Source organism: Ammodytes marinus, assembly GCF_949987685.1.
Source record: "Ammodytes marinus genome assembly, chromosome: 24".
NCBI classification, from domain to species: Eukaryota; Metazoa; Chordata; class Actinopteri; order Uranoscopiformes; family Ammodytidae; genus Ammodytes; species Ammodytes marinus.
Genome location: NC_137228.1, coordinates 3,734,261 through 3,755,812, shown reverse-complemented (window position 1 = coordinate 3,755,812; position 21,552 = coordinate 3,734,261). Strand labels below are relative to the sequence as shown.

General features: G+C 41.2%; 2 protein-coding genes across 2 annotated transcripts; one reads left to right on the top strand and one right to left on the bottom strand.

Moving 5' to 3' along the window:
- Nucleotides 1–2,562: 2,562 nt before the first annotated feature.
- Nucleotides 2,563–7,470, top strand: mmadhca (metabolism of cobalamin associated Da). Its single transcript, XM_080053157.1, has 8 exons — nt 2,563–2,598; nt 3,052–3,097; nt 3,643–3,790; nt 4,221–4,438; nt 4,761–4,866; nt 4,958–5,073; nt 5,190–5,276; nt 5,652–7,470. The coding sequence occupies exons 2-8, from the start codon at nt 3,086–3,088 to the stop codon at nt 5,868–5,870; spliced, it is 906 nt and encodes a 301-aa protein (XP_079909283.1). The 5' UTR covers nt 2,563–2,598; nt 3,052–3,085; the 3' UTR covers nt 5,871–7,470.
- Nucleotides 7,471–13,080: 5,610 nt separating this feature from the next.
- On the bottom strand, nt 13,081–19,660 carry LOC307269640 (ly6/PLAUR domain-containing protein 6-like; the record flags this gene model as incomplete). The annotated part of the gene is made up of 4 exons (XM_080052637.1): nt 13,081–13,269; nt 13,663–13,793; nt 14,325–14,423; nt 19,540–19,660. 4 exons carry the CDS (start codon nt 19,658–19,660, stop codon nt 13,081–13,083), a joined length of 540 nt encoding a protein of 179 aa, XP_079908763.1.
- Nucleotides 19,661–21,552: the final 1,892 nt, after the last annotated feature.

Sequence of the window (21,552 nt, the reverse complement as noted above, 5' to 3'; positions counted from 1 at the left end):
CAGTACCATAGGGTCTAAAGCTGTTTCGCATTGGCACTAGGGGTGTTAAATCCCGGACAAGCAAGCATGGATAAACAGTCAGGTGCAGCCATTGAGGTTGTGGTGGCAGTGGGTGGGAAAAGCATGACCAAATCCCTGTAACTCTGCTGTCCTTAATGGTTTTGTCATCCATACACATACAGAAGAAAATGGGGAAATAGGCCCTTTAACGATTCTAGCGGTCTCATTAGATAAGGAGTGAGCACGGCTAATAGCATGCTGACACAGGCAGGTCGCTCCAAATGGCTGAGAGGGATATGTGTTTTTTTTTTTTTCTCGACAGTGGATGAAGTGGCAAATAGAAAATTGCCGATTCCAGACTGGACCCTTTGTGGCAGTGACAGCATAGCAATAAAAAAAAGACCTTGACTGACTCATGGCGTTGTCTTGAGGTTCTCAAGGCTTCGCTGCACGTCCACACTCAGTCAGTCAATGCTGTCCAGGGGGGGAAAAAGCATTTCCCAGGGCAGACACATGTCCTATTATTTTATAATGGCTAATGGCAAGTCCGTACATATATGACCACAGCCACAGATATACTGACAGGAATAAAATAGAGCTATTGGAATAAATTGAGAAATTTTGTTAAAGGAATAGTTACACATTTTGTTCTTTGCTCTATATCACTGACTGGGAATAAAGACTTAACCTTTAAGCTCTGGGAACTTGATATTTATTTGTCTGCCAAACTCCTTTATTTTAAACACAACAGACTGGTTAATGGATAGTCAAATAAAATGTATTGGTGGATAGCTTGAATGGTTGTCTTACTACCAAACAGAACGTTTTTTTTTCAATTCTCTTCACTTCCAAATAACAATACAGTGTAGAGAGCCTGAGGTGAAGAATTCATTTGGTGGCTGCTTTCGAATGCTGGTGTGTGTGTGTGTGTGTGTGTGTGTGTGTGTGTGTGTGTGTGTGTGTGTGTGTGTGTGTGTGTGTGTGTGTGTGTGTGTGTGTGTGTGTGTGTGTGTGTGTGTGTGTGTGTGTGTGTGTGTGGAGACTCGTTGACAGCCCGGCTCTGCGGGTTCCACATGCCTCATCACCTCACACACACACACACACACACACACACACACACACACACACACACAAACACACACATCACGTTGCTGCAGCTGCCCACAGTGAGTGAAGCATGTTGGTCCCAGGGTGAATTCCCACTACATATCCTGTCAACTCAGAGAAAGTGTCAATCAGCTTGTCCAAGTCAGCTAAAGAGATGTGTCTACGGCAGTGAAATATGCTTTACTAGCTGACCTTGTACTGACAGCAAATAACACTGTTTCTGATCTCGCTAGAACCCATAAGCAACAGCAACAGTATCTGTCCTCCTTAGACATGTTCATGTTTTGTCTCCATCCTTCCTCTATTTTGATCATTTATTTATTAAAAAATGACATCATGGTAGGCATTTCCACATCAGAAATAGGCCTTACAATTAGCTTTGAAATTCAAAAGGACAAATAAGAAGCATAAACGGATTATGAGATAATGGGCACCTGGGCAAAAACTCTTAAAGGGCCCCCCACTCGACCCTTTCCAGTCAGGTACACTGACTTTTTTTCCCGCACCGATACATACAATGAATGGCAAAAACATGTTAAGGAAGTCAGTGTTTCCCACATCAATTTGGGACACTGTTGGAGGGACCCTGTACCTTGTTGGGGGGTCCAGGGGCATGCCCCCCAGGATTTTTTGTATATTTTTAAAGTAAAATGCATCAATTTGGTGCATTGTGAGAGGAAATTTTAGAGGTTCTATCAAATCCTGAGATGCAGAAAGAACGTTATTTTTTCAGATTATTCTTAAACAGGCAGCACTCTTTACTCTGCAACTGTAAAAACAGTACAGTAGATTGGTCTGCAGACCCATGTTCTATTATGGAGGGGCCCATTTCAACAGATAAAGGGTGGATAGATACTTTTTATAAACAATTTAGAATTCACACATAGAAAGCTTATTTCTGTATGTGTGCGGGGGCCTCCAAGGCCCCTCATGGAGCACCTTAGACAGAGCTACTAATGCTGATGTTTTTAACTTGCTTTTGTATTTCTCCCCTACTAGTTGAGGGGCAAATGATGATTTATATCTTGTTCAATTTTAACGAGTATCCTTATATTTAGGCTATGCCTTTTTGGACCCTGTTATTGACATCAGTGACTGAGCTCTTTGACTAGGCTATGTGCAGTAATCCACCCCTGATAAGAAGGCATACAGAGGCAGTCCTTTTATTGAACCCTTGTTCATATTAACTGTGAATGTGCCGCCATCTTGTGGTGAAACATAGTCAAACACATTTTATAAAGTCCGATATGCACCTTCGTTACAAATGTCGAAATGCTCTAATATTTATATCGTCTTACAATAGAACATTTCACCTAGAGAATAGTGAACATAAAGGTCTCTTCTTTCATCTTCACTTTAACAACATAGCCCAATAAACTGAAATAACTGGTGATGTAACTGTTATGCAAACTGCGCGTGAGTTTTTTGTCCCTCGTCACTTACGGTCGTAATTTCGCTAAAGAGTGGAGCAGCGGTCGACCAAGTCGACAGGTAAGAACAGCTTGTTCTTTCTATAATGTCATCCCATTAGCGCATTTATATTTTCACTGGACTTCATACAGAATACGGAGAATCTAATTGTCTTCGTTGTGGGGTATTTTTTTTGTTAGGCGGACTCCAGTTAGGAAGTGTACAAGACTGTCTAAAAAAGGAAAGTGTAGGTCAAAACAACCTAGCATATATGGGTTAGCATACGGTAGCCGCTAGTTCTGTCTTGTTTGTGTTGGCCCTGTCGCTGTGTGTAACCAGTAAACATGCTATAATTTTACGGATGTTTTTATTTATGAAAAAAAGTACATTTAAAAACTCGACACTTGCTGCCTTTGCCGTCCCATGATACGCGTGCAACCATTGCATCATATTAGCCATGTTAGCTTAAAGTGTGTTGTTTTAGTTTAAACATATTCTATGTTTCGTACATTGTCGCTCTGTTTCATCCCACAGGTTTAAAGTTGAAAAGCAGACGGACGAAGCCACAATGTCCAGCAGTGTAAGTGACATTTAACTGCTTCATTCTCAACTGTCAAGTGAACTGACAGTGCGACTGATATGATATCACCCATGTGTCAACCAACTTCTCCTACATCAGCCAATTTTCAAGGATTGTTTTTTATGGTGCAAACTACACACGCAACACAAATTATCTCGGGGTATTATACTGGTATATATCCCAGGGCGTTGTATTTTGCGTCAAGCATGATGTGCCTTTTTATAGCTTTACGTTTACCTTGATTTACAATTATTTCTGGAATTAATCCCACTTGTTGTGAACTTGTTTTGGAATCCTTAAAAGTCAAATTTACTGGACGATTTCAAGCAACTCCTAAAAGTTGTTTCACATAAGTTGTGGATGTTATGTAAACAAGAATGAAGATAACTGGGCCTAATCTCGTGGTTTTAACTCAAGCATAGAGGAGTGTGTTAGCTGCAGGCAAACTGTCAACTATGATAAGGAGTAATGTAATACTGCTCCAGCACTTGTTACCTTCTAAAATGTCGCTGCTTGTTTACATGTGATGCTGGGCTCTATTGCAGGTGCTGTGTGGTCGAGGGAGGATGGTCCTATCCCAGGCCTCGGCGGGCCGTCAAGCTGCCTTAGCTGCTCTCCGCGCTGGCAGAAGCAGAACCTTCTCTGCTGCTAGCTCAGACGAGCCTTACATATCTGTATCACCCACAGACTCAGGTGGGTCTAGTCCTTTATATGGTCTAGTCTAGTGTTGAAAGAACTATGTACCTGTTACTGTCTGGCAAAGATGGCCTCAGTCTATAGTTTAAGACAGAGGTTTTTTTACTGGGAGTTTTTTCTCAGCCGAGCTAAGGGTGTAAGGGCAGGGTGTCATATTGTATCATATTGTATGAAATGTAAAGCCCACTGAGACACATGTATTTGTGATTTCGGGCTATACAAATAAAACTGATTTGATTTGATACACTTCTGAAGTGAGCATTGACTAACATTTTAGCTTGTAGTGTTTTTTACACTTGCACTTGTGTAAGATTATGGTTCCAAATCAATAGAGACAGGATGGTTGGTCAAACCTGGCCTGGTAAAGTAAAGCCAATCAAGAAGGAGCCAATGTAATCAGATGGTTTTTTTGCCCCGTGGTCTGCAGGCCCTAGGACGGTGTGGCCCGACGAGAGCATGGGACCATTCGGACCTCAGGACCAGCGGTTCCAGTTGCCGGGTAATGTGGGGTTTGACTGTCACCTGGAGGGGGTGGCCGAAAAGAAGAAGACGCCGGTCCACAGAACGGTGCCCGATGTCCTGACGGCGCCAAGCAGCGACGAGAGACAGCAGTTCATACTGGCCCAGTTTGTTCACGAGTTCCAAGTAAGCTTTTGAACAGTTTGCTTTACCCGCAGCTTAACACTGATTATAATGGCGGCATTTTTTTTTTTTTATGAATTTGATGGTTTTAGGAACCTGGGAGGACTTAACATTGTCTTATTTAAACTTGATGGGTTTTGTTGTACAAGCTGATTCCTGTGTGTGTGTGTGTGTGTGTGTGTGTGTGTGTGTGTGTGTGTGTGTGTGTGTGTGTGTGTGTGTGTGTGTGTGTGTGTGTGTGTGTGTGTGTGTGTGTGTGTGTGTGTGTGTGTGTGTGTGTGTGTGTGTGTGTGTGTGTGTGTGTGTGCGTGTGTTTTTTCTTCAGGGAAAACTGGGTCCTATATCTACAAGAGTCAACAAAGCTGAGCAGTACTTTACTCAGACTGGTACAGACTGCTCCATAAAGTCCTGCCCTGAGCTGCTAAAGAAAGGTAAGTTTATTTGGTATTAATGCACTTAATATCATCTGTTTTATAGCCTTTCTTTTGTAATAACAGAAGTGTGTTTGTGTGTGTGAGTCAGATCTAGAGCTGCTGTTCCCCTCAGCGCCCACCACTTCCATCACAGTGGTGACGGTGACACAGAGGAGCGCTCGGCGTGAAGCCGCAGAGCAGGACAGAGACCAGCTGCTGGACAGAGTCAGCCATTTTACAATTCATTGTTATATGTTCAGAAATATGACGTAATGTTGAAACAACCCGCGGATTTCTCTTTTTTTTTTTTTTTTAAATATGTTTTCTTCTCCTAACTGCAGTTTGTGAGCGGCGCCAAAGAAATGTGCTTCGCCCTGTGGACTGCGGGCTACTGGGCTGACTTCATAGACCCCACAACAGGGGAAGCTGTGAGTTCTTCTGTTTGTAGTCCAACTTGCAACATTTACTGTGAATACCACAATATATAACAGTGACTTTATGAACAAATAGTTCTTTGCCGCAACAGGATCCGGTCATTAGGTTCCTGTTGTGGAAAAGGCTTACAAGAGTAAATAAGTGTAAGACTATAAATATGTGCTAAAGTAACGCGATCCAGCACAACTGTTCTGTCATAATTAACTCTAATGATATAATATATATATATATATAACTATAATGTTATAAAATATTAGATTTGGGTCGTGTTTCTACTACTTGATTGTCAACTGTGATCTGTTGCACCACCTGTCAATATAATGCAGTGTAGTACAACAGTATCACCATCCCCTTATGTTCCCCAACAGTTCTTCGCATCTCCCTCCAGTCAAAGCTCGCTGCGAACAGAGGAGGAGCTCAGACATATGGGCTTCCACATAGAGGCGTCGGGCTCCTGCACGGTCATTCGCCACATCCTGAGGGGAACGCCTCTGTTTGTGGGGACTGTTTTCACCAACGCACCTACTCAAAGCGCTGCTATTGCAAGACTACAAGGACGTTTGAATGTACTCGATGACGAGGAATAGGCTTGTTTGTTTGTTTGTTTGTTTTCCCTACAACAGAAGGCCTTATATTTATGCTTTGAAGAAGTTTATAACTTCTGTACTTGGATATATGGTCGTGTCAGTGACAGGTTGTGCAAAGTTTGTCTTACTGTAACCCGCAGCACCCAGACAAATTTTTAGTATCACAAAGGACTTGACTGAGACTCTCATTTAGACTGACACAAGGCCATATGTGAACCCGGACGGATCCTGCACTATATCCAGGGAGGAACATGCACTCAGTGCAGTGGGAAGGGTTCTGGTGACATATAAAAGGCATTTCAAAATGTAACGTGCCGATCGAAAAGTCTGTAGACAGAAATAATAATTGAGAGAATGAGATGGTTTGTTTAATGATATAAGAACCTTTGATATATATGAAATGGAAATGCCTCAAATGGTGTCAGGCAGCACTTAGTAGCCCAGATTCAGACAACACTTGAGATTCAAGCTGAGTGACTTTTCCTAACAATGTACAGTATTGTTTTTCTGTTGCACAGAATCTAATGAAAAATGGATGCTGTTTCAGTGTAGGCACCACAGTTGTGTCGGTCAGACCTGCTGATCAAATAAAGAGAAGTTTCCATCAGGATACAATGATGCTGCGTTTTCTGAAGCTGTGTGCCCCATCATCACAGTGTTTACTAAAAGACCACCAGAGCCCTGTTCTTCATCCGTAATCTATTCATTGATTACAATTCTTCATTGTAATCTAGATTAAGACGTTGATATGATCAAATTAAAGCCCCAAATGTCAATCTGGTGAAGACATTTTCGACCTGTTTTTATAGTATCCTTAAACCCGCAGTGTGTAGAATTTTGGGATTTATTTCCTAGCAGATTTGTAGAAAGTAATTACAATATCCATAAGTACATTTAATTTAGTGCATAATAGCTGAAAACATTTTTTTGAATTATTATTTTTTCCCTTAGAAAGGGTCTCATATATGTCCATATTTCTGCATATTTTGGACCACGGTCTAGTGCCGCCATCTTGAAAGTGTCATAGTTGGAATGTCATCAGGTGCATTGTTTAAAATTTAGAATTGTTCTTGTCCTTGAAGGCCACTGTAGCTTCTGTTATTATTCGAAAGGGTTGGGGTTACCCAGGGAGCGTTGCATTCTAGAACTTTGTAGAACTTTCTTGATGATGTCATATTACACACTGCACCATTAACATACATACAGAATACTGTATGGGAAGGGACTTAATTGCTCTTCTAATATAAGCTTTGAAAAATCTAATTAGAAAAGTAAATTCCATTCGCAAGCAATGAAATGAAAATGTACCATAATACTCTACCCTCTTCCTATTTGGTGATTTTAATAATGCAGCATGGGTCTGCAACAAATGTAATGCTTGGAGACCCATTTTTACCTTCAAACCCCTTTCACTATAAACTGCCTCATTGACATTTTTATTTAGCAGTTCATAAATACAGTATTTTCACTCGTTAGCCCTAAAGTAAACACACTCATTTGCTGCATCAGTAGATATGTACGTAGCATAAAGGTGCTCTATGTATAGGGAACAATTTCCCCTTGTTTACTGTACTTTATCAACACTCAACACCAGTAACTTATCGGTGCCCGATTTTTGTGTGTACACTTGTAAGTTAAGCTTGTGTGTATCACTATAGGAGTACTTATCCGTCTAGTAGTTGATAAAATGTACTGCACACAGGCTCCTTGACCTTTAACTTGACAAATGTCCTGAATAAAAGTACTTGTGATTTTGACCCCTATGATACCCCTTTAAAGTAAATGACGACAAGAGAATTGTGATATGTTTTGTACGTTTTATTAAGAATTCAATGCAGAGTAGTTGACTTTACTTCAGCTGCATGTCTTGGAGATGTGGGTGGAAACTGGAGAAGCACCCAATGTCTTTTGGTTATTTTTTTTCTCAAGAAGAATACGAAGCGTTTCCGAGAGGACATATTGAAAATAGGTTTAAGATAGCCTGGTGAGATCAGCCTGATCCTGAAAGTGTAATAAGGTGTATACCTCAATAATACGATTAAGATCAGAATACTCCAGCTGTCTCCATGCATGCATGCATGCATATATATATATATATATATATATATATATATATATATATATATATATATATATATATATGTATGTATGTATGTATGTATGTATGTATATATATATGCATGCATGCATGCATGGAGACAGCTGGAGTATATATATATATATATATATATATATATATATATATATATATATATATATATATATATATATATATATATATATATATATATATATATATATATATATATATACTCCAGCTGTCTCCATGCATGCATGCATGCATATATATATACATACATACATACACACACACACACACACACACACACACAATGCATATACACTCACCGGCCACTTTATTAGGTACAGCAGTTAATTTTCTTGTTAACACATTTAACTTATCAGCCAATCACATGAAAGCAACTCAATGCATTTAGGCATGTAGACCTGGACAGGACAACTTATTGAGGTTGAAACCGAGCATCAGAATGGGGAAGAAAGGGGGATTAAGTGACTTTATACATGGCGATGTTGATGGTGCCAAAAGGGCTGGTCTGAGTATTTCAGAAACTGCTGATCTACTGGGATTTTCACGCATAACCATCTCTAGGGCTTACAGAGAATGGCCCGAAAAAGAAAAAAATATCCAGTGAGCGGTAGTTGTGTGGACGAAAAAGGCCTTGTTGAAGTCAGAGGTCAGAGGAGGATGGACATACTGGTTCAAGATTATAGAAAGGCAACAGTAACTCAAATAATCACTCGTTACAACCAGGGTATGCAGAATACCATCTCTGAACGCAAAACACGACCAACCTTGAAGCAGATGGGCTACAGCAACAGAAGACCCCATTCGGTGCTACTCCTGTCAGCTAAAAACAGGAAACTGAGGCTACAATATGCACATGCTCACCAAAATTGGATAATAAAAGATTGGAAAAGTATTGCCTGGTCTGATGAGTCTCGATTGCAGTTGTGAAAGTCAGATGGTAGGGTCAGAATTAGACGTAAACAACATAAAAGCATGGCTCCATCCTGCCGTGGACCATCAACCATGCCACGTTAAAAGTCGCTTAAATCCCCTTTCCTCTCCATTCTGAAGCTCTGTTTTAACTTCAGCATGTTGTCTTGACCACATCTACAGGCCTAAATGCATTGAGTTGCGGCCATGTGATTGGAAGTTTAGCTTTTTGTTTTTATAAGCAAATGAACAGGTGTACCTATAAAGTGGCCGGTGAGTGTACATTTAGCTGTTTTAACCTTAAGAAGGGGATGACATGCAGTAAACGGCCCGAGTCGGAATCGAACCTGGGTCCGCTGCGACAAGGGCCGAGCCTAAACGTTATGCACTCCATCCAACATGCCGTGGGAGCGCCATAGTGAGATTTCACTTGAAAAATAAAAACCTTACTCGGAATACTGTGTTAACTGGAGTATGGACCTTAATCAGAATAAGCACCGGCTGCCTTCTGCGAACAGATGAACGTTGATTCAGAAGGCAGACTCTTGTTTGCCCTGTCGTTTTTTGACTGGGTCCTCCTGATAGGAGAAAGTCCAGACTGACCTGCGGGAGATCAAGCCAATCGAACCAAGCTTGGTCTTGTTCTAGTTTCCAATTGGTGTAACGCTGTGTCTGCCGCAGAAACGGAAAGATTTCTTCAGAACCCTGCCTACAGAAAGGAACATCCTCACAATGACAGGGCTCTTCTTTGTCTTCTGAGGTGGAGGTATCAAACAATTCTCCAGGCTGGTTAGGTGATCTCAGGGGCTGGCGTTGCTTTGCTCCACCTCCTGAAAAGGTTCCTGATTTTGGTTCCAAAGAGGCTGCTTTTCTTTGAAGACTTCAGCAGTTCATATTTCATTGACCTGGCAACGGCTCGCTCAAAAGCCCCATCACGGAACTCTCCGAACTCTTCACAAATGTTCTTGTGGACCGGGATGTTAATGTGGAGATTTGATCTGATATGCACGGTCTTCTTTCTCAGAAGACTAAAGATCCCGTCTACATTTCTCTTTCTGTGATGTCACAGAAAGAGAAATGTAGGGTTAGACAGTGAGACCATAAACACTCTTTCTGCCTTTTCTCAGGCTAGGATGATCCGATTTCAATTTTTTTTGCACATTTATACTTCATTAGTCTGGCATGACCACTTCCGCCAGCGTCTATTCGCTTGCGTCGAAAAGCTACGCAGCCCCCGGTTGCTGGCTTTCCCCTATTGTGATCCCCCTCAAATTCGGAAACAATTCGCTCAGTCAACCCGTGTGCTTATGTGCAGCGCTCTCTCTCACACACACACACAGGGTGTGAGAAGTCACATTACTGTAGACAGATATAAAGTGTGGCGATACTTCGGGATAATAATATTGGCGGCGGCGGTCCGGGATGCATCCTAGCTTAGCCTAGCTGTCCAACTTCATTGTACAACTACCCCCGGGCAGAAATACCCTCATAAACTCTGGAAAATGAAGCGTGGGGGTTTGAATTGAGCACCGGACCTTATAACCAGCTAGATTAAGATCCGCCGTTCCCTTTCTTTGGTGAATTAGGGACTATGCAGCGGTGTTTTAGCGACGGGGAAAGATTCCAACGGCTTCCACTATCACCTAGCAACTCTTACGGCTACTTGCTGCAGTTGGTGTTGCGCTCACAACGTCAAAACCCTGTTCTGCCTGTAAACAGACGGACTAACGGCTCTGACTACAGCGATAGGAGGTGGTGACATAAGTTCTCGAATGCTAAAAATTCTACTCGACCGCCGTAGCCGTCCTCTCAACCGCCGATGATAATGTTACCAGAGATAACACTACGTGGGTGGCTAGTTAACTCCGGTTAAGTTATCCCGTGAGCTCCTCGGGGGCTAAAGTGTATGGTGTCTTGACATGCTGGTTAGAAAGCAACACACTATGTATATTCCTTTTGTCTTTAATAGTTTTTGTGTGGCGTTTGCGGGTTTAGCCATTTCTCTGACAGTCTCTGGACGTAAAGACGTTCCATCAAAATAAGTCCCCCCCCGGCACTATTTTGCAGGACACCGCTGCTGCTTCCCGGGGTTAGCCCCGCCCTAGATGATTGTGATTGGTTTAAACAAATACAAACAGGCTAGCCCAGTTTCCCCGGTTTCCCCATCCGAATAGACGGCTCTAAACAGAGTGCTTCCAGACCCTACTACTTGCTGTAGTTTGGTCTGGCTTTGCGAGACTAATACTTCATAGGATCTCCGAGTTCAATACACCTTCATATTCCAACCGGTGAAGTAGGCCGATCGAATTTGTAGCTGGATCGAATTTGGTTTTCAACAGGAGCCACTGCCTGGAAGAAAGTAATTGTCAATCATTGAACATATTTTATTATTTATCAAACTCTTCATCATCATTTCTGCAGATGGGTTGCTTGATGACTGTACCTCTATTATACAGTATAGTCTCTAAGCTGTGTGGATGTGACTTACTTCTTTGTTAAATCTTTTAGGAAATTGCCTGAGCACTGGTACGCGGAGCTCTGATGTAATCAAAGGCACCTCCAAAATGCTGAACCTAAATTTTCCCCGATTGAAATGGCGACGTCTGTTAAAGGAACAGGTTACAAAACAGGTAAGATAACACACCAACACAAATAATTATCATTTGCGTAAGGACTGCAAGAAAAACTATGTTAAAAAATGTGACAATTCTAAGAACAGTTAAGGATCTTAAATGGAGCAGCAAGCTGTCTGCATCCAGACACAGGTAGAAATCTGGGACTGGATGCATTTGAAGATGGTCAAAATGAGATCAGAATGACTTTATTCTGCAGCAATTACACGAACTTTTAATAAAATCAAGATGCAACAGGCCTCTTTTTTCAGTCTAAATAACATTAAAGTTTTTAAAGTATTTTAAACGATTTTCTTGGCCATTTAATCAAAGCTGAACTCCTTGGAGGTGAGCACTTTCTCTCACAGCCGCGGAATTCAAGGCTGGATTATTTTACCTGAATGTGGGGCTGTTGTTCCTCCTCCAGGAATTCGCAATCTGGTCAATTGTTCATGTTTTTAACTTCTCAGTAGTTTAGGTCTGTGTAAATATGTGCACTGTGTGACTGCTAAGGTAATAAAGAGACCTTAGAATACATCTCCTCAAAGTGCGCGCGCAGAATACTCCAGCCCTCAAGCGCAGAAGATCCAAATATATTTTCCAAAACATAATAATCAAATATTTACATGACAATAATTACTATGCTTATTTTCCTAACACTAACTGTTATACTGCTTTATTATTATTATTATTATTATTATTATTATTATTATTATTATTATTATTATTATTATTATTATTATTATTATTATTATTATTATTATTATTATTATTATTATTATTATTATTATATTAACAGCCATAAAGCACACCTTCTCAATTTTTTTTTATTATAAATAATTATAAATGTGCGCTCTAGTTACATTATCAGTGTTATACATGAATGCCAAATAAACTCCTCTCAATTAAATGCGTAAGAAATATGAACAGCTGATGGAGACACATAGGACTATGCATGCAGAATGGGCATACGTATATACATTTTACATCAGAGCTTGTTTTTGACATTTGATTTGTGGCCTATTACATCTCCCTCTCTATTCCTCTACCTATACAATCAGTTATATTAATAATGACATTTATTGCATATAACAAACAAGATGATCACCCACTCTAATTGTAAAGCAATGACAACTTCAAATGAACGCTGAAATTTAAGATAAGTGCTGAAACAAGGTGTCAATCCTAACTGAGAGAGAGGTAATACAGTAAACCTAATCTATATGGAATATGGTGCAGAAGGAGACAGGTATGGACACAAGATTTCTTTTTATCTTCAGGTTAAAAGTGAACCCATCGGAGCAGGATAAAATAAACCCAACCCCCCCCCCCCCCCCCCCATATGTCTGGATGATCCATTTGTTTGAAATAATTGTTCCTCGTTATTCTTCGGAAGGAGTCCCTCATCCAATGCCGATAGTTAGCCTGCTATCGGTGTATGAATGTGTGTGTGAATGGTAACGTGGGAAAGGAAAACAGGTCTCCCTTGTAAAAGAGTCTTCGGTCTCTATGGGATTTACCTGTATAAATAAAGGTTAAAAAAAAATGTTTTTTGATGCGTATAGAAAGACATTCCCTCTCAAACATGTCCATATTTGAAGAATATGCTGCTGCTACTGATGACCAGGAGGGTGACGTAGCTTAGCGTAACAGGAGGGAGCTCTGTGCCGGAGCTGACCAGGGGAGAAGTTGAGGAGAAAACGGCGCTGCTCTCGTTCCTGGGCACCAACACATTGCAGATGTTTCCCTCGCAGCAAGACGAGCACACCTGGCAGACGACATTCAGATGCTGAGATTGCATTAAACATATCCCTAATAATGTTAAAGGAATACTTCACCCATACGAAACCAGCGTTCTATCATTATAAAATAATATATTGAATTAGGTTTTTCTTCCCTCAGTCTTCCCTTAGTCTTCCCTTGGCCCAGCTGTCCTGTTAATCCTAACCCTTAATGTGATGTCACAAGAAGGAAACTGTAGGGTTAGACAGTGAGACCATAAGACACTCTTTCTGCCTTTTCTCAGGCTAGGATGATCCGATTTAATTGTTTTACTAAATAGGATCTCCGAGTTCAATACACCTTCATATTCCAACCGGTGAAGTAGGGCTTTAAGTTGTTGGGGTCTAACCCCAGACGCGTCATTTGTTTAGTAGCCTACCTGATCGCCATTATCGGTGACGTGGGCACAGCCAGTGAAGCGACAGTCCTCCAGAGCCACACAACGCTTGGTCACAGACACACTGTCTCCATGGTTGTCCATCGTGTGGAGTGTGAAACAGTATCTGGCATCTGGGCATAGAGGGCATACCATCAACCTTACACATCTCTTGTTTCTAGACTATAGCCTTTGGGAGTTTGTGTATGCTCAGTTATAGTGCACACATAGGTTGCGTTCCGAATCGCATACTCTTTCTTTTTTCTATTCTACATACTACATCCGACGATAAAAAGAATCTAGTTAGGATGCAGTAGGCATACTTTTGGGACATACTTCACTCTCTTATTTCATCATAACATTGCGCTTTGATCTTGCCTCTTGCTTTTATATCCGTCGCATCCCTGTTTGTTTTCATATGGAGGCTTCGTCGATGTGACGTCACTTCACGTGCGCACTGGATTGTGGGTCAGAATCGCCCAAATAGGATGCAGTTTTCAACACTAACAATCTTGGCCGCATGAAGTAGGACATCCGGGTCCTTCTAACCATCCTAAATCTGGCCACAAGAATCGGGACATCCTAAATCTTTTTTCTACACACTATATAGTAGAAAGTATGCGATTCGGAACGCAACCATAGTCTAAGAAAAGAGCATGCTGTACCTTTTGGACAGTAAACATCCGGAGCCCACCGATTACACTCGTAGTTATCTGCAGCGGCTTCACACGTGAAGCACTTGAAGCCACCGGGATGAGGAGTAGCTGTGGAAGACAGACAAACAGGGCCTACAATTAGTCTATTTCCTTACTTCTATTTAATTTAACCTGTAGGTCATTTGGACGAGTTTTAAGGGGCCAACTCTCCACCGATTCGATCTCTGTCCGTTGTCTTTCCATTTCACTGCTTTATATCTGGCTCTGTGTACAATATTAACCAGTAACATGCTACTATGTTCTTGCTAAACTTGGATTTATTTTATAAGATTTTTTCTCAAATAGCTCAGTGAGTAATTTATACTCAAGACACTGTTCAGTATTCACCACTAGGTGTCAGTATATGACTGCCTACTCTATACCAGTACATACCAGTCTAATTCAAATGTAAGCTGTCGTAGCCTGTCATTTCTGTTACAGCCAGGGTATGGCACTGTTTTATGATATACAGTACAGTGCAGTTTCCGTGAAATTAGAGGGTTTTACCACGTGTGTTCAGAACCATAACAATATTAATTTTTCATTTTTTTTAATAATAAATAAATATATTTTTTAATAATAAAAAGCAGAACACTGTTCAAGTCTTAAAATATCAAACCTTTTAAGACTTGATATGTTTATGGACTAAATTGCTTCTGGGATTATTTTAAAGTTTATTTAACCGTGTCAACTTAATCTTTTTAAATGTATCAATCAAAATGTCCACTTTTTAAACTGAAAATGGTTGCGTTCCCAATCGCATACTCTTTCTTTTTTCTATTCTACATACTACATCCGACGATAAAAAGAATCTAGTTAGGATGCAGTAGGCATACTATTGGGACATACTTTTACTCTTTTATTTCATCATAACATTGCGCCTTGATCTTGCCTCTTGCTTTTATATCCGTCGCATCCCTGTTTGTTTTCATATGGAGGCTTCGTCGATGTGACGTCACTTCACGTGCGCACTGGATTGTGGGTCAGAATCGCCCAAATAGGATGCAGTTTTCAACACTAACAATCTTGGCCGCATGAAGTAGGACATCCGGGTACTTCTAACCATCCTAAATCTGGCCACAAGAATCGGGACATCCTAAATCTTTTTTCTACATACTATATTGTAGAAAGTATGCGATTCGGAACACAACCAATGTTTTGCCTTGCACACTACATCCTGTGAAAAATGTGTTGGTTGGGATAAAATTTGAATTCAAGTAGCTATAACTAGAGCTATGGATTGGATGCTTTTCAATACCACAAAAACAGTGGGAATATTCCCTGCGATATTTAAATGGAGTCATCCCCCTGCTGGCATGAAAACAGGAGAAGATTGGAACAACAGAAAGAGATTATGGACTGTTTCGTTTTGTCATACAGTAGTTCACATACATGTTGCTGCAGTGTTTTCTCTTCTCCTCTTTTTTTCCTCCTACTCCTCCCAGTTCACCTTCACACCTGGTCTAGGGTCATGTTTACTCTGTCTGCGGGCTCTTGGGTTCTTGACAGCTGTGAAATGGTGTAATATCTTGCGGCCTGGGAAGAAACACCTCCCCTGAGGAATATTGCTTAATGCCTTAGAATCACATTCTCGGGGCGCTCCAGTGGCGTAGTGGATAGAGCGTGTAACATATTGGCTCCGGCCTTTGTTGCAGTGGTCGTGGGTTCAAATCCGACCCGTGGACCTTTACTGCAGGTCATCCCCCCCCCCCCCCTCTCTCTCTCTCTCTCTCTCGCTCTCTCTCTCTCTGTCTCCCCATTTCAACTCTGTACTATCTAATAAAGCTTAAAAATGCCAAAAAAAAAATCTAAAAAAGAAAAAAAAATCTCAACTCTGATGTTTTGTATCAGCACCTGCACTCAGCCCGTGCAGTGAAACACTTGAGAGTTGCTTGTGTAGGACTGGTGGCTGTCTCAAGTGCTTTCATGGGGCCACTGATCCCATGACATGCGTTGGAGCGTACGCAAACATTCCCTTCAGTGTGTGCCTGTGTTGTTGCAGACATTCTTGATAATGGGCACCTGGTTTCATCTAGAAGCTATCGCTAAAGCTACTCCCACTCCTTGACAATCAACAACAACACGGCTGCACGCCAAAGGGAATGCCAATGTACACTACAGGAAAGTCTAAGGGATCAGCACTATAGAAAGCCCTTGACACAGTAACCCATCCTCAACAAGCAGCTCTTTAGCACTACATGGTCCGATGCAGCCAGGCACTGCCACCCCCTGGATGAGATCAGAGGAAAGTGTGTGAGGCTTTGGAATGCAGGAATTTCTCCCAAGGGCCGTATCCTTCCCCAAAACCACGAGACACTGTTGCACCAATTTCATAGCCGGCAAATATCTAACAACCAGCTGACTTGAGTTAGCAGGCTCCTGGACCAGTCTGAACAGGGAGAAGCAGAAGGAGAAGCTGGACCAGTGGACCAGTGGACACAATACATGAGAGGCTATGTCACTCCGATTAAGAGAAGAACAATGTCTCCTTTGAAATGTAAAACTAAAAAATATTATTGAGTAAAATAGACAAGGGGTACAAAACTGAACACGACTGTGGGAACAACTTTCCAATCTGCCCCAAACTTGGGTCTTATCTTCCGAAAGAGTGCGGCGGTATAGTTCGCTGAAGTATTTTGAGCCGGGCCGACATCACGAAGGCTGGGCTGGTGGTCGGCGACGGGCGGCATGCACTTTCAAAATTTCCGCTGAATTCTTATATATTTTTTTTACAATGAATTTAGCTGCCACTTTTCTACATAGCTTAGTCTTCATGACAGACACATACGATTTGTTGTCCACTGTCATTTTTATGGGGCTCCATCTCTAAAATTACACCGTTTAATCTCAGCGGAATCCATCTAAATACTCCTTGCTTCTTGTGTCTTGTATTTTTGCAAATTTTTTTACAGGTATTTCATACTTTGCTACAGTTCCTTCGCTTCCCTTCGAATGGTCTTATCTCTTGAAAACCGCCTTTCCACTGCAAGTTCTGCATGTTTGTCAATTCTATCCCAAAACGTCTTCATTTTATTACCTGTGTTCTGAAAAAGCAAAGAAGGCTGAAGAGTCCACTGGAGAACTTTAAGATCTCTGCTCTTGATCATTGGTGCAATCACTGTAGGCTTCACATCAGCATATTCCGACCCCCATGTGAGTGATGTGCTAATTATTTCCTTGTCTGAGAATATCTCTGCTTTCAGGTGCTTTTCATTCCTCTGTTTAAGAGGTCGCTGAGCTTCTGCTTTAAACATGTGGTCCACACACACACACACACACACACACACACACACACACACACACACACACACACACACACACGCACACACCGGGTCTTCCCATGTATCTTGTTTCAGATAAGGGCCGCGGTCACCTCCTGCTCTGCCAGCCTTTTCATTTTATTATCTGTAAAAGTCTCTCCTCGGGTTCCCATCTCTCGTTGAGCTCCGTCACAGGTCTGTCACCTGTCCAATTTGCAGATGGGGACCAAGCCCTTGTTTCCTGGCAGGAACAGAAAGGTCATCTGCCCTCTCTGTTCTTATCTGCTCGTCCACCTGCTATACATAAAGGCCACCGAATGCCATCATACTGCCTGTGATCACCCTACGAGAGTGGAGTCTTACAAGCTGGTTTCTGAGGCCCCTTCCCATCAAGTAATCCATGTTGTAGTGCAACGGTGCAGATCAGCTCGCCTTCCTTGTCTCCTCAGTTGTAGCTGATTGTTTGAGAATATCATTTACCCTTTTGTGACATCACAGTAAGAGAAATGTAGGGTTAGACAGTGAGACCATAATACACTCTTTCTGCCTTTTCTCAGGCTAGGATGAACCAATTTTAAAAAAAAAATGCACATTTATACTACATAGGATCTCAGAATTCAATACACCTTCATATTCCCACCGGTGAAGTAGGCCTTTAATGAGTGAAATGTATTAGGCTTCAAGTTCTGGGAAACTGAATTCATCAATTCCACCTCACAAATGCCTCAGTTGAATGTCTGTCTTTCTGTCATATCTTGGATCTGTGTAGTGAGCAGCTCCTTTTCCCCCTGGGGCCCCCTAGCAGGCCAACACAAAACATGACCTGGCATACTGAAGTGGCATACCTTTATCAATCAGACTTTTTCTAGAATTAGTGGGATCTAAATGGAGCTGCGTTTACAGTAAGTCAATTCATAACTGAAGGTCTGGGATGTGGGACCCAGCTATAGAAAACATATTTATTTGACTGTTACAATGTAGGTTTTTTACTTTTTAACATTTGATCATTTTTGTCCATCTTTGTTAGTGCAAGATCTCATGATTTTCTTAATGTTACATTTTTTTCAAAGATTTGCAACATTTGCTCAATTCAGAGCTAAATACATTGTCTTTATTTTACACCCCTGTTGTGCTTGATGTTTTCTGTTTGATCCCTGGCAGTGTGGGATTGTTGAAGCATGTTTTTTTGTTCTCCAAGAGAAAGCCAAACTTACGTCCTAATGCTAACATGCTATTGTTTTGATGTTTACAATGTTAACCATCCTGGTTGAGTAAGTACTGCAAAACCAATTGAGGGAGTTGAGGGATAACCAAAATGATTACCATTCATTTTGACAGGGCATTAATGTCTGTGGATTTATGGACCAAAGCAATGGATCAACATAGAAATTGCAATCCATATATCTACTTTAAGTCGCTGACATGGCTCAAAACAAACCCTTTTGGGAATCTGCTTACAGCACTTTTAACACTGAAAACACGCATTTACTCAAAGGTTGCGTTCCGAATCGCATACTCTTTCTTTTTTCTATTCTACATACTACATCCGACGATAAAAAGAATCTAGTTAGGATGCAGTAGGCATACTATTGGGACATACTTTTCTCTCTTATTTCATCATAACATTGCGCCTTGATCTTGCCTCTTGCTTTTATATCCGTCGCATCCCCGTTTGTTTTCATATGGAGGCTTCGTCGATGTTACGTCACTTCACGTGCGCACTGGATTGTGGGTCAGAATCGCCCAAATAGGATGCACTTTTCAACACTAACAATCTTGGCCGCATGAAGTAGGACATCCGGGTACTTCTAACCATCCTAAATCTGGCCACAAGAATCGGGACATCCTAAATCTTTTTTCTACATACTATATAGTAGAAAGTATGCGATTCGGAACGCAACCAAAGAGTATTTTTATGTTCCTACTTGAGGGATGCAGCAGGATAATGTCCGTCTTGGTGAAGTCTCGTGAGTGGACAGTGTTGAGCCAATCAGCAATGTAGGTCATCAACAGTACCCAGGCCACTGTTGGCCAGGCCGCCATCATTGGTCCAAAGTTCCTTCATGCACTTTTCTGTTTGGGCAGAAAGAAAAAAATCACAAGTGTCCCTTTTATAATTAAAAATAAATACATACATAAGAGATAAAACAGATGGTTCGAAACCTTGGAATTGGTGGAGTAAATGATGCTGCTTTTTTATTGCTTGACAAACAAATAGAATGTTAGCACTTCAAATGTATGTGTGGGAAAATTAAAAAAATGTCCCGCTATGAAGAAGAGCCAAATAATAGAATGAATTAGCCTATAAAAGTGAAAAGCTGGGCGTGCTGCTCAAGCTGTGAGATTGCCTCATTTTTTAACCGGCAAAAGGAACCCTGCCAGTCCACTCTCAGCATCAATCCCTGGATTTGAATAATTGCATGACAAAGGCCTGGAGGACATCTGTTTTAACTATTAGTATTTGTCACTGCTGACATAATCATGAGTTATGTTTCCATTATAAGCCCGCCTTTTGCCCTCCGGGAATTAAGCCATTAGCCCCCTTGCCTGCCAAATGTCTTTTTGTCATGCAATGGGTGAAGTCAGCATGTATATTGTCTTTGATTCTGACTCCTTATTAAACTGGAGATGGCAGCAGCAGGCCTGTTCAAGGAGGAAACGTCCCCTCCTTAGACCATAGTGCCCAGCTTTACTGCCCCAACAATAACGTGTCTAGTGTGTTTAGCCTTTTAGAGAAGAAACTCAAGATCCAAATCAATGTGTAGCTTTGTATGCAGGTCGATGCAGCAACTACTAAGGCTCATTTTGAACATCAATTTCAGAGATGTCACATTGTATATTAATATTGCTTTTCCCATAAAAAAAATCCTTAGCATTTAGCAATCACTGTACCGTATGAGCCATCCCTTCATTACTGTCCAGATCAAGTAAATTATATGAAAAAATCTACTGCACTTTGGTATTCTTCAAAATTATACTTCTCTATTATTTTTAAACCTGCAGTGTGTAGAATTTTGGGTTTTATTTCCTAGCAGATTTTGTAGAAAGTAATTATAATATCCATAAGTACATTTAATTTAGTGCATAAAAGCTGAAAAAAATGTTTTGAATTATTATTTTTTCCCTTAGAAAGGGTCTCATATATGTCCATATTTCATCATATTTTGGATCAAGGCCTAGTGCCGCCATCTTGAAACTGTCATAGTTGGAATGACATCAGGTGCATTGTTTAAAATTTAGAATTGTTCTTGTCCTTGAAGGCCACTGTAGCTTCTGTTATTATTCGAAAGGGTTGGGGTTACCCAGGGAGCGATGCATTCTAGAACTTTGTAGAACTTTCTTGATGATGTCATGTTACACACTGCACCTTTAAGAAACCATTGATTTCAAAGGGGGAATAATAGACTGATTGGGATTGTCATTGTCATGAACTGTCCTGTTCAGTTATAAAGCAAAATGTTTGACCAATGGACCTGATGATAGTATCAAATGTTAAGAGATAACCATGAATGTATATAGAATGCCATTGTAATTCATCCAATGGTTAATTGAGATTCCAGTCCGGACTAAAGTAGTGGACGGACATAGGATCAAGCTGCTGGTGTAGCCAAAAGGGAAAAGCTGTTAAACCTTTTAAGACTACAGCCTGAGGTTATAGATGCAAGGGCTTACAGTGAGGGTAAGGCAACCCTTTTCAGAAAGTTCACATTCCTCATTATGAGAGACTTTGTGGAGGAGATCATGGACTATCCAGAGCCGCAGTATTAATCCTCTGAAACATCTCAGAGTCAGGTGCAGGTCATCTTTGTGCAGCGGGTAAAACCATTTCTTTTCATACCAGACTCCTAAGGAGGATTTGACAAGCCGGTGAACATGGAGAATAACCCCCCCCCACCATGAACATTTCCCCTTATTACTTCAAACAGGCCTGGCCGACA

What these genes read in the sequence shown, in the direction of transcription:
- mmadhca (XM_080053157.1), top strand. An exon ending in CCCTGAGCTGCTAAAGAAAG is followed by an intron (nt 4,867 to 4,957) that starts GTAAGTTTATTT and finishes TGTGTGAGTCAG; the next exon opens with ATCTAGAGCTGCTGTTCCCC. An exon ending in ACCCCACAACAGGGGAAGCT is followed by an intron (nt 5,277 to 5,651) that starts GTGAGTTCTTCT and finishes GTTCCCCAACAG; the next exon opens with TTCTTCGCATCTCCCTCCAG.